The sequence below is a fragment of the Dipodomys spectabilis genome, unplaced genomic scaffold, assembly GCF_019054845.1.
Source record: "Dipodomys spectabilis isolate Male_0828 unplaced genomic scaffold, ASM1905484v1 ptg000042l, whole genome shotgun sequence".
In the NCBI taxonomy this organism is placed as follows: Eukaryota; Metazoa; Chordata; class Mammalia; order Rodentia; family Heteromyidae; genus Dipodomys; species Dipodomys spectabilis.
In genome coordinates this window covers 2,817,725-2,830,225 of record NW_024870719.1, presented here as the reverse complement: position 1 = coordinate 2,830,225, position 12,501 = coordinate 2,817,725, and the positions used below count along the sequence as shown (strand labels likewise).

General features: G+C 37.6%; 1 protein-coding gene across 6 annotated transcripts in view; it reads left to right on the top strand.

Annotated features, from left to right (window-relative positions):
- Ralgapa1 (Ral GTPase activating protein catalytic subunit alpha 1) overlaps nucleotides 1-12,501 on the top strand; it is a 222,137-nt gene that overhangs the window by 96,147 nt on the left and 113,489 nt on the right. For all 6 annotated transcript variants that reach the window (XM_042677921.1, XM_042677925.1, XM_042677922.1 and 3 more), the window contains exons 19-23: nucleotides 75-291; nucleotides 3,100-3,276; nucleotides 4,426-4,578; nucleotides 10,806-10,999; nucleotides 12,076-12,174. In XM_042677921.1, the coding sequence (XP_042533855.1) occupies nucleotides 75-291; nucleotides 3,100-3,276; nucleotides 4,426-4,578; nucleotides 10,806-10,999; nucleotides 12,076-12,174 (840 nt within the window). The remainder of the gene's footprint in view (nucleotides 1-74; nucleotides 292-3,099; nucleotides 3,277-4,425; nucleotides 4,579-10,805; nucleotides 11,000-12,075; nucleotides 12,175-12,501) is intronic.

Here is a 12,501-nt window from a genome sequence, read left to right as displayed (position 1 = left end):
AGTAGAGGTTTCATGTACTTCACGAGAATAAAAGTTTTATTTTTCAAATGGTAAAATGTTTCTTTAATTTTTAGACTATGACAAGAAGAGGAAGTAGTCCAGGCAGCCTCGAAATTCCCAAAGACCTGCCTGATATTCTAAACAAGCAAAATCAGATGCGCCCTATTGATGACCCAGGAGTGCCCTCGGAATGGACTTCCCCTGCTAGTGCAGGGAGCAGTGATCTTATCAGCTCAGATAGTCATTCAGATTCTTTTAGTGCTTTCCAATATGATGGCCGAAAATTTGACAGCAAGTATCTTTTACTATTTGAACAATGTGTTTTATATTGTTTGCTTTCTGTTCAAGCTTTACTTATGGATTACATAGCTGTTCACTTTACTTTCTACTGTTAATTAGAGAGTAGTTACCACATATTTTGGTTTCACTTTTTAGTGAAATTCCAATACAAGTTGTAGGAAATCATGTCATGTTGAAACTATTTTTACAAACTAGGACATTAAAAAAAACCACTGCCCTTTCATTATACAAAGCATATTTTTAATATTTTTATTGTAAAGATACTGTACAGAGGGGTTACAGTTACATGAGTAAGGTAATGAGTACATTTCCTCTTGAGCATTGTTACCCCAACCAGCTGTCCCTTACCTCCCACCTCAACTCTTCCTCCCGCCTCTCCCGAGGTTGTACAGTTCATTTTTAACAGTGTCTTGTACATCTCATTGTACAGGTCGGCCTGTATTCTTGATTCAACATTTTGATTCAGCATTTTGTTATTTCCCTTCCTCTCCCCAAATTAGAAAAATGTATATACAAGATGCAGGGTACCAGAATCAAACACAGTGAAAATGGGGGTTATACCATGGGAAGAACATATGAAAGAAACAAAAGAAAACACATTACATTATAAGTACGTTGAAAACAACAGCAACAAAGATAAACCCTCTTGTGTCTCTATCTTGGGGTTCATTTCAATTAGCACCATTTTATATGGTCATATGTGCATAGCTTTTGACCTTTTCTACTTCATTGGTAAGGTTTCCTAGACGTATACTAGTTACTGCAAAGAAGGGAAACCATGAGACCTATGTTTCTTTGGGTCTGGCTTACTTCACTTAGTATAATTTTTTCCAAGTCTTTCCATTTCCTAACAAATGGGGCGGTGTCATTCATTCTGATGGAGGCATAGAATTCCATTTGTGTGTGTGTGTGTGTGTGTGTGTGCGTGTGTGTATCACATTTTCTTGATCCATTTTGTGTGTGTGTGTGTGTGTGTGTGTGTGTGTATGTGTATGTGTGTGTGTATATATCACATTTTCTTGATCCATTCATTTAGTGAGGGGCATGTGGGTTGGTTCCATATCTTAGCTATGGAGAATAATGCTGCGATAAACATAGTTGGGCTGGTACTTTTAGTATGGCCTTGTTTGTGATTGTTTCGGTAAATGCCCAAAAGTAATATTGCTGGGTCATAGGGGAACTCTTTTGAGGGACCTCCATACTGCTTTCCAAAGTAGTTGAACAAGTTTACATTCCCACCAGCAATGCAGTAGGGTTCCCTTTTGGCCACATCCCCTCCAGCATCTGTTGTTGTTAGATTTCTTAATTATAGCCATTCTAACTGGGGTGAGGTGGAATCTCAGTGTTGTTTTGATTTGCATTTCTTTTATGACTAGAGAAGTTGAGCATTTCTTTATGTGTCTATTGGCCATTCTTATTTCCTCTTCAGAGAAGTCTCTCTTTAAGTCTTTAGCCTACGTATTAATCAGGCGGTTGTGTCTTTAAGGATTTGTTTTTTGGGGGGTTAATTTTTGAGTTCCAACGTATATTTTAGATATGAGGCCCTTGTCCGTTGTATGGCTACTGAAGATTTTCTCCCAATCCGCGGGCTTTCTATTGATCTTGCTAGCTGTGTACTTTGCCATGCAGAAGCTCTGCAGTTTCATGCAACCCCATTTGTCCAACCTTTTTTTGGTTTGTTGTGTTTATAGGTCTCTATTAAGAAAGTTTCAGCCTGTGCTAAGGAGCTCTTGAAGTTTCTTCTATTCTTTCTTGTAATGTTTTCAGTTTTACTTTGAGGTCTTTGATCCATTTGGAGGTGATTCTGGTGCAGGGTGATATATAAGGATCTAGCTTTAATTTTCTATAGGTGTTTAACCATTTTACCGGCACCATTTACTGAAGAGGTTGCCTTTCTTCCATTCTTTTTTTTTTTTTTTTAAGCTCCCTTGTCGAAAATTAGGTGGCTGTAGGTCTGTGGGTTCATTTCTGAGTCTTCAGTTCTATTCCATTGGTCCTCAGGTTCGTTCTTGTGCCAGTCCCAAGCTGTTTTAATTACTATGTCTTTGTAGCTTGAAATTTGGTATTGATATTCCTCCAGTACTGATTTTTACAAAGCATATTTTTAAGACCAAAAGTGTAGAAAGAAAAATAAATTTGGATGGAATTGAAATTTAAGGCCAGTTAAAATTGTGAATTGCCACTTTCTTATATGCTCTTACCTGATAGCTTGTGAGCAGTTATATGCAATCCTATAGCTATCATAGTACCTTCCTTGACTAAAGTGCTCCATGTTGAAGAACATCAGTGATATTACTTGGCACTATATTACCACATTGTTACTCTGCTGAAATTCTGTTATACTTGGCAGACAGCAAAAGCAACTAAAGCTAAAAAGAAGAAAGTAAAATCCTTAGAGCTAAATAGATTTGTGATGCACTGGAGATGTGCTGGGGAATTCCATGCTTCCTCCCCTTATAAACTGATTCTATACTATTATGATTTAAATCAGATATGATTAAAAAGAAAGTTTATACTGTATATATGTAATTTTAGGTTTATTCTTATACTAGAGATTATGAAATACTTGAAAAGCACTGCTTGTTACTAGCTATCATAATACATGGACAGGAATAATGATGACACATTTTGTCTTTTGTTATAATCTTCAGAATGTTGACATTACATACACTTGCCAGAATAAATAGAATTTTAGAGGAAATGTTTATTTGATCATTTTACTGATTTAGCTGTGTCTTAGTTATAATTGCAGATACCTTTTATAGCGGGGGCTTGTACATTGTCATTTCTTCTTCATAGACTTTGGGTTTGGAGCTGACACTGGAATTGCATCCTCTGCCGATGTGGACTCAAGTTCTGGTCATCAGCAGAGCACAGAAGAGCAGGAAGTAGCCAGTTTAACTACACTTCATATAGATTCTGAAACAAGTAGTCTCAACCAACAAGCTTTCTCTGCTGACGTTGCAACAGTTACTGGTAAAGTTATTGGAAAGAATGTGTTGCTTAAATGAGGGAGGAAATACTAGACTAGGTTCTTGACATGAAGTCTATGTGTCTTAAGTTTTATGGATCCTCTAAACTCCTAATATTTTCTATGAAATACATGATAGCCTTCCTGTTTTTTTTTTTTGTTTTGTTTTGTGATACTGGGGCTTGAATTTAGCATCTCAAGTTGCCAGACAACATTCTACCACTTTTGAGCCAAACCTCAAGCCCTATTTGTTTTGTTAATTTTGAGATACGGTTTCATATTTATGCCTGAACTAACCTGCACTGGGATCCTCCAGTTTATTCTTCATGCTTACCTGGGATACACAACCTACTCAGCTCTGTTTTGTTTTGTTGGTGCCAGTCCTGGACACCATCCCTGAGTTTTTTTGCTCAAAGCTAGCACACTTCTGCTTGAACCACAGCTCCAATTCCAGCTTTTTTTTTTTTTTTTTTGTAGTTTATTTGAGCTGAAAGTCTTAGAGACTTTGCTGTACAGGCTGACTTTGAACGATGATCTTCAGGTCTCAGCTTCCTGAGTAGCTAGAATTCAGATATGAGCCACCAGTACCTGGCCATACCCAGCTTTTTTTTTAGTTGAGATGGGAGGTCTTGGGAACTCCTTGCTTATCTGGGCTACTCTTGGACTATGATTCTCCTGATTTTTACCTTTGGAGTAGCTTGAATTAAAGGTGTAGGACATCAACCTCCTGCAGTTATTTCTAACTAGATCAAAAAGTCTTAAAGTACTGTGCTGTTCTTTTTACATGTCATTTAGGGTCTAGATTTCGTTTTTGGAGGGTAAGGGGTAAAGTATTTGTTACAGGAAGTATAAAACACTGTAATAAAAGGTCTAGTTGTTAATATATTTGTTATTCTCTATACAGAAAATTTTGTTTTTCAGATACTTTTTATATATAAATGACCAAACGCAACCATATTATAATAAATCATATTATATTTTATTATTATAGTTATTATCATTATTAATGATATTTTATTGACATGCTTGGCTAATTTATAACTCATTTTGTCTTCAAAGTTGTAGATTTATGTTTTTTTAAGCTTTTAAGTATTACATCTCAAGTAGGTTATTGAGTATGTTCTTCAAGTAACTTTACAAAATTATATTTACAGGTTCAGGAAGTGCTTCCCCGGTACATTCAGCTCTTGGATCCAGATCACAGACACCATCCCCTTCTACACTGAATATAGATCACATGGAACAGAAAGATCTACAACTTGATGAGAAGCTCCATCACTCTGTTCTTCAGACACCAGATGATCTAGGCAATATTTAGAAATTATATATTTGCCATTTTTCCTTTTAGGCTAATTAGTGTTAGGAGATCTCAGGTCATAAAAATTGATTTCATATGATTATTGTAGGTCTTTGAACTTTCCTAAGTCTTTTTCTCCTTTTTCTTCTTCCTCTCCATGCCCTGCCCTACCCTCTTATTTTTTTTGGAGGTACTAGGATTTGAATCCAGGTCTTGAACTTACTAGGCAGGTGCTCAACCACTTGAACCATACCTCCAGACGTTTGTTGCTTGCTATTTTTCAGATTAGGTCTCATATTTTGCCCAGGTTAACCTCAGGCTACAGCTCCTACCTGTTCCTCTTGGATAGCTATTGTTACAGTTGTGTGATACCCTGCTTGGTCTACTGGTTAAGTGTCCGTAACTTTATTGCCTAGGCTGCCTCCTGAATTGCTGGTATTCCATACATGCACCACCATACCCACCAAGCATTTTCTAAGTCTTTTGGAGATTTGTTACTATATAATTTTTCTTGCTCTTAATGAAAGTTCTTGATTCCAGCTACTTGGGAGGTAAAGGCAGAGGGATCAAGATTTAGAGGTCAACAGAAACAATGATAAGACTATACATCTAAAACAAAATACAGCCGGTGGTTCATACTTGTAATTCTAGATACTCATGAGGCTAAGATTTGAGAATTATGGTTTGAAGCCAGCCTGGGCAGTCTGTAAGACTCTTATCTCCAATTTACTACCAAAAAAGCCAGAAGCAGACCTGTGGCTCAAGTGGGAGAAAGCTAGACTTGAGCAAAAAGCTCAGGGACAGCACGTTGGCCCTGAATTCAAAAAAATAAAATATAGGGGTTGGGAAGGTGGCTCAGTGGTAGAGTGCTTTGCCTAGCATGCATGAGGCCCTGGGTTCGATTCCTCAGCACCACATAAGCAGAAAAATCTGGAAGTGATGCTGTGGCTCAGGTGTTTGAGCTCTAGCCTTGAGCTGAAGAGCTGAGGGACAGCACACAGGCCCAGTTCAGGGCCCATGACCGACCAAAAATACATAAATAAACATGCTTTTTAAAAATAAGTAAATAATAAAATAAAATATTAAACCTAAGAGTTTAGACCATGGCACAGTAGTAGAATGTAAGCTTGAGATGGTAATTTAAATCACTCGTGTTGGGGGAAAAATAAGAAAAAGGTAGCTATAAAATAACTCTGATTTTTGTTGTTTATTTTATCATACATAGTACTAATGTTGACTTTTTTTCATAAGCTTTTTTTTTTTTTTTTTTTTGTCAGTCATGGGGCTTGAACTCTAGGCTTGGGTACTGTCCCTTAGCTCTTCAGCTCAAGGTTAGCAATCTGCCACTTGAGTCACAGTACCACTTCCCATTTTCTGAGTGGTTTATTGGAGATAAGAGTCTCACAGACTTTCCTGCTTGGGCTGGCTTTGAATTGTGATCCTCAGATTTCAGCCTCCTGAGTAGCTAGGATTACAGGCGAGAGCCACTGGCACACAGCTAATAATGACATTGTTGAGTTATATTATTGTTTATCAATTAGGATACTATTTCCTAAAATGGAAAATAAATAATTTGCAATCATTATTATTAATATTATGTTTGTATTGTACTGTTGACTCACAGGAAAAAAACATAGCATTATTTCTTGGTCATTCAAGCTCAGTGAAGTAATTTATTTCTGCGCGTAAGTGCTCTATCACTGAGTCCCAGCCCTTTTTATAAAAAAGTGATGCTTTTTTTTAAAATTTATCAACTAAATTTAAGAAGTAGACATTCAAGACTGGGAGCAGTAAGTCACACATGTAATCACAGGTACTTAGGAGGTAGAAATCAAGTAACAAAAGGATCCAGTGTCAAGGCCAGCTTGCACAAGAAGTTTCAAGCCATCTTATTACATAAGCCAAGTGTGATGGGACATGTTTGTAATTCAGGCTCTAGAAGAGGCTGTAGGTAGGAGAATCCTGGTCAAAGGCCAAACCTAGAAAAAAACAGAAGATGTGGCCTAAGAAATGACTAAAGCCAAAAAAAGGCGAGAGCATATTTCAAGTGGTAGAGTAGCTGAGCCACAATGACACTTCAGTTCTCTGGTGGTTAATTGGAGGTAAGGGCTTCATAGCCTTTCCTGCTGGGCTGGCTTTGAACAATGATCCTCAGATCTCACTCTCCTGAGTAACTAGCATTACAGGCATGAGCAATCAACACCTTGCAGTATTTTTAAGTAAATACTATAAAGTGATTTAGGGTACTTCAAAACTATATATTTTGTATTGTTTTTGTTTTTTGTTGAACTCTGGGCCTTGGTGCTGTCCCTCAGCTCTTCAGCTCAAGGCTAGCGCTCTACCACTTGAGCCACAGCAACCACTTCCTGCTTTTTCTGCTTATGTGGTGCTGAGGAATGGAACCCAGAGCTTCATGCATGCAAGGCAAGCACTCTACCACTGACCCACCTTCCCAGCCCTTGTTGTTTTTTTAAAAATCGTATTTCTGTTAAATCCTGCATTATGTAACAAGCATGAAATAGACACTTTGTGTCAAAAATTTTGGTCAAAGACATTGAGATTATTTATAATGAAGATACAAAAGATATGGTTTTTTCCTTTGCTTTTGGTCAGGGGACTAGTACGGGGGTTTGAACTCAGGGCTTTGTCGTTTCTAGGCACTCTGTTAGTACTAATGCCATAGGCCAACCCTTTGTTTACTTTTTATTACTGCAGCACATTTACTATAAAGGAAGAAGAAATGGAGCCATATAGCCCAAGTGGTAGATTGACAGCTTTGAACAAAAAAGCTAAGGGAGAATGAGATATCCTGAGCTTATTCCCTAGTACTGACCCTTCCCCCATAAAAAGAAAAAGAAAAAATTAAAAAGTTATTTTTTTATGTGTGCCAGAAATGGAGGCTTGAACTCAGGACCTCATATTCTTAGTTGGCTTTTTCACCCACAGTTGGTGCTCTTATCACTTGAGCATGCCTCCAGTGAAGCTTCTTTTTTATTAGTTAATTGGAAATAGACTCTCAGGCTTTTCTGCCCAGGCTGGCTTCAACCCATGATCCTCAGATCACTTCCTGTGTAGCTAGGATTATAGATGTGAGCCACCAGCACTTGGCTTTAAAGATTTTTTTAAATTAGCATGTATTAGTTGTATAGGATAGTTTGAAATACTTCCATACAATGTACTCCAATTAAACTCTTCCCTCTTTCTCCCTCTTTTTCAAAACAGCTTCAACATGTTTTATTGTCCTATTTTTGTACATGTGTATAAAGTACTATAGACAAGATTCACCTTCACCCAAATGAAGAAATTTAAACCCATATAACTTTTGGGCTTTTTTTCAATTGTAAAAGTTACGTACAGAGGAGCTACAGTTACATAAAAAAGTAATGAGTATAGTTCTTGTCCAACAATGTTACTCCCTCTCTCATTTACTCCTGCCACTTTTGGACTTTTTTTTTTGGTCAGTCATGGGGCTTGAACTCTAGGCCTGGGCACTGTCCTTCAGCTCTTCAGCTCAAGGCGAGCACTGTACCACTTGAGCCACTGTACCACTTCCCATTTTCTGAGTGGTTTATTGGAGATAAGAGCCTCACAGACTTTCCTGCCAGGGCTGGCTTTGAATGTGATCCTCAGATCTTGGCCTCTTGAGTAGCTAGGATTATAGGCGGGAGCCACTGGTGCCTGGCTACTTTTGGTCTTTTTAAAAAGGCCTCGTTCTTTAAGGTGCAATTAGTTAAAATTACATAATAGCCTTTATTTTTGGCTTCTGGATTATTTGAAATCTTTTCTCCCTCTCATTTTGTCTTTGAAATTTTTGTTTGTTTACAGTTTTATCCCATCATTTGTGAAAAATATTTAGCAGAAAAGTTAAACTAGCAAAATGAATACTCAAAAATCACTCACATAAATATAGCAATTATTAGTGTTTTAACAGTTAGGCTTTATGTTGTTTCCACATGTGCTCAAACTTACACAAAAACCCTTGCCTTTTCCTTTCTTGACCTATTAGAGATTTGCAAATATTAGACCTTTTACACCTAGATATGACAGTGGGTATGTCCTAAGAATAACTGTACATTTCCTGCATTACCACAGTATAATGGCTTCATTCTGAATACATCGACATACTATTATTGTCTTATTCAATAATGAAACTTTATCAGTTGTCCAAACAATGACCTTTATAACTACCCTACACCAACAACTCATTCCAGAACTTAAACATCACACATTGTTACTTGCCTTTTTTAATCATTGAAAATTTTGTTAGCTTTTTTTTTTTTTTGAGAAATATAAATTAGAGACCAATTAGTTGGTTCATCTGTATTATACAGGTGCTATAGAATAGGAAATCATTACAACAATGGTTAGAACTTTATTGTGTTTTTGTTTTCTTTTGTTTCAGTGTTTTTTTAGCCTGTTCGTATTATGAAGAAAAGTTATCTGGTACCTCTTTAACAAAACAATCTGCTATTATATACTTCCCATAAAAAGAGGAAAGAACCTTAAGTATTACAAAGACATAGAGTATAAATCAACTTACTATACATTTATGAATACTTTAGTATCAGACAGAAGTGATCATAATCTTAAGATTCAGTCTGCAAAATGTTAATTCTCAAAGTTCTTCATATATAAGGATATTTTATTCACTTTTTATATTTTTTATTGGTGCTTCAGATTGTGCTCAGCATTATACTTGTCAGGCAGGTTCTCGACCACTTAGGCCACATCTCCAGCCTTTTTTCTTTTTAGTTATGTTGGAATAGGATCTTGCATTTATGCCCAGGCTTGCTTGACTTCAATTTTCCTATTGGAGTTTCTGGAACTTTTTGCCTGGGCAAGCCTTGAACCACGTTTCTCCTGATATCCATCTCCCAACTAGCATGAGCCACTGCACCAGCTCCCTTTATTTTAATGATTTTCCCATACACTGAATAAAGTAGTTATATATGTGGTAGAATAGTGAACTCTTAAACGGGAGGAAGACCTATACTGATATTTAACTAAACCATGTATTTTACACATGAGGAGAATTGTAGCCTTAGTGAGATTATTAAATAACTTGTTTAGTACATAGTTAGGAGAAATAAGACAAGGACCATGGCTACCTATATTATTTTGCCAATACTGGTAGGTAAAAATATAGTTATGCTGGAAGTGGAGCTGTGGCTCATTTGATAGAGTGCTAGCTTTGAGTGGAAAAGCTTAGGGACAGCACCCAAGCCCTGATTCAAGTCCCATAATTCACTTAATAAATTATAGTTATGCTATTTTTTAATTTTTTTAAATTTTTTTTATTTTTTATTTTTTTGTTGGTTGTGGGGCTTGAACTCTGGGCCTGGGTGCTATCCCTCAGCTCTTCAGCTCACACTCTACCAGTTGAGCCATAGCACCACTTCTGGCTTTTTCTGTTTATGTGGTGCTGAGGAATCAAACCCAGGGCCTCATGCATGCAAGGCAAGCACTCTATCAGTGAGCCACGTTGCCAGCCTGTTTATGTTAATTTTTATGTTTAAATTCTAATAAAAAAGCCGGCACCGGTGGCTCATGCCTGTAATCCTAGCTGCCCAGGTGGCTGAGATCTGAGGATCACAGTTCAAAACCAGCCCAGGGCAGGAATGTCCATGAGACTCTTATCTCCAATAAACTACCAGAAAACCAGAAGTGGTACTGTGGCTCAAGTGGTAGAGTGCTAGCCTAGAGCTGAAGAGCAGAGGGACAGTACCCAGGCCCAGAGTTCAAGCCCCACCACTGACAAAAAAAAAAAACAAAACCAAATTTCTAATAAAATGTATTTTCATGATATTGTGAAATCTTTTAATGATAGATCTGTATTAAACTTATAAAAATGTTTCTCTTCACTACAAAGATATATGCCTATGAAGACTGACTAATAGCATGTGCTTATGAAATGGGTATTTATATCAAATATAAATTTCTCGATCTGGTATCTGTTCAGTGAGTGGTACTTGTATAGTTTCCTCCTTAGGTAAATCTAGATAGAAGCACTGTTGAAGAATTGTTGCCATAATAGCAAATTATGAAGTGGTAAGGTTTTAACCTCAGGAAACTCAGGAAAAAAATTAAAAAATACACACACACACACACACACACACACAAGTACATTTATTTACTTTTGTAGATATGTGAAATTATTTATTTCAGTTGGTGCTTTTGCTTTTTGTGATAATTTCTTTAGAAATTACTGACACTTTTGTATCATTTTTTTTCCTACAGAAATCAGTGAATTTCCATCTGAATGTTGTAGTGTAATGGCAGGAGGTACTCTCACTGGATGGCATGCAGATGTTGCTACTGTTATGTGGCGAAGAATGCTAGGCATTTTGGGTGATGTCAATGCTATTATGGATCCTGAAATACATGCTCAAGTTTTTGATTACCTCTGTGAACTTTGGCAGAACCTAGCCAAGGTAAAAGAGAAAGTAAAGGCCTTAGCAGAAGAAGGAATGAAAAATATAGTATTAAGAAATAGAAAGCTGGGCACCAGTGGTTCACAGAGGTTGAAATCAGAAAGCTGGGCACCAGTAGTTCACAGAGGTTGAAATCTGAGGATCGTGGTTTGAAGCCAGCCCAGGCAGGAAATTCTGTGAGACTATCATTTTTAACAAACGACTCAAAAAAGCTCAAAGTAGCACGGTGGCTCAAGTGGTAGAGCACTTGCCTTGAGCAAAAGAAGCTCAGGGACAGTGCCCAGGCCCAGAGTTCATGCCCCAAGACAGGCAAAAAAAGAAATAGAAGAGGGAAATATCTGGGAGTGCATGCCTATAATTCCAGCACTTAGAAAGCTGAGGCAGAAAGGTCTTTAATCCAAGACAAGCCTGGGCTATATGGCAAATGTCAGGCCTACATCAGCTATGTGGTGAAACACTGTCTTAAAAAGGTGGGGTGGGGGGAAGCAGCCAGATTAAAGGCAGGAAGGGGGAGAACAATTAGAAGAATCTTAGACCGGCACTAGTAGCTCAGACCTGTAATCCTACCTATTCAGAGGGTTGAGAACTGAGGATTATGATTAAAGTCAAACCCAGGCAGGAAAGTCCACGAGACTCTTTTTTTTTGGGTGGGGGGGGGGGGGCGTGCATGGGACCTGAACTCTGGGCCTGGGCACTGTCCCTCAGCTCTTCAGCTCAAGGCTAGCGCTCTACCACTTGAGCCACGGCACCACTTCCGGCTTTTTTCTTTTTGCTTATGTGGTGCTGAGGAATCGAACCCAGGGCCTCAGGCATGCAAGGCAAGCGCTCTACCACTGAGCCACCTTCCCAGCCCCCACAAGACTCTTATCTCCAGTAAACTACTAGAAGAATCCTTGGAGAACATTGCTACACCCAAACCTCTTACTATACATAAAACTGATGTCCACTATGGGAGGGTCACTGAACCATAATGAAATATATAATTAGTAGCGAAACTGAATCTAACTTCAGTTTAAGGAAAGAAAGCTGAACGAACAATCTTTATAAGTTTGTTACTTTTTATTTGAAAATTATAGATCAGAGATAACCTTGGCATTTCAACTGATAACTTGACCTCCCCTTCTCCACCTGTTTTGATTCCTCCACTAAGAATTCTTACACCTTGGCTCTTTAAGGTAAGCCTAATACATAAAGCATTAGTTTACAATTTTGTGTTTAGTACATTACTAAATAATGTATAGAAAATACAGCTATTATGTAGTCTTTTACAATACTTAGATTTTAACTGTGTCTTTATGAAGTCATTAGGCATACAGAAAGGAGAGTCAGCATGACAAAATTATTATACATATTTCTTTGTTTTAATTTTATTCAAAGAAGCAAAAGTTGGTATAGGATAATAGGGTATTTATTTGTTTGTTTGTGGCACTAGGAGCCTAACCCAGAGTCTTATATATGCTAGACAAGTGGTTTACCACTGAGTTACACAGCCCCAAGAAAGT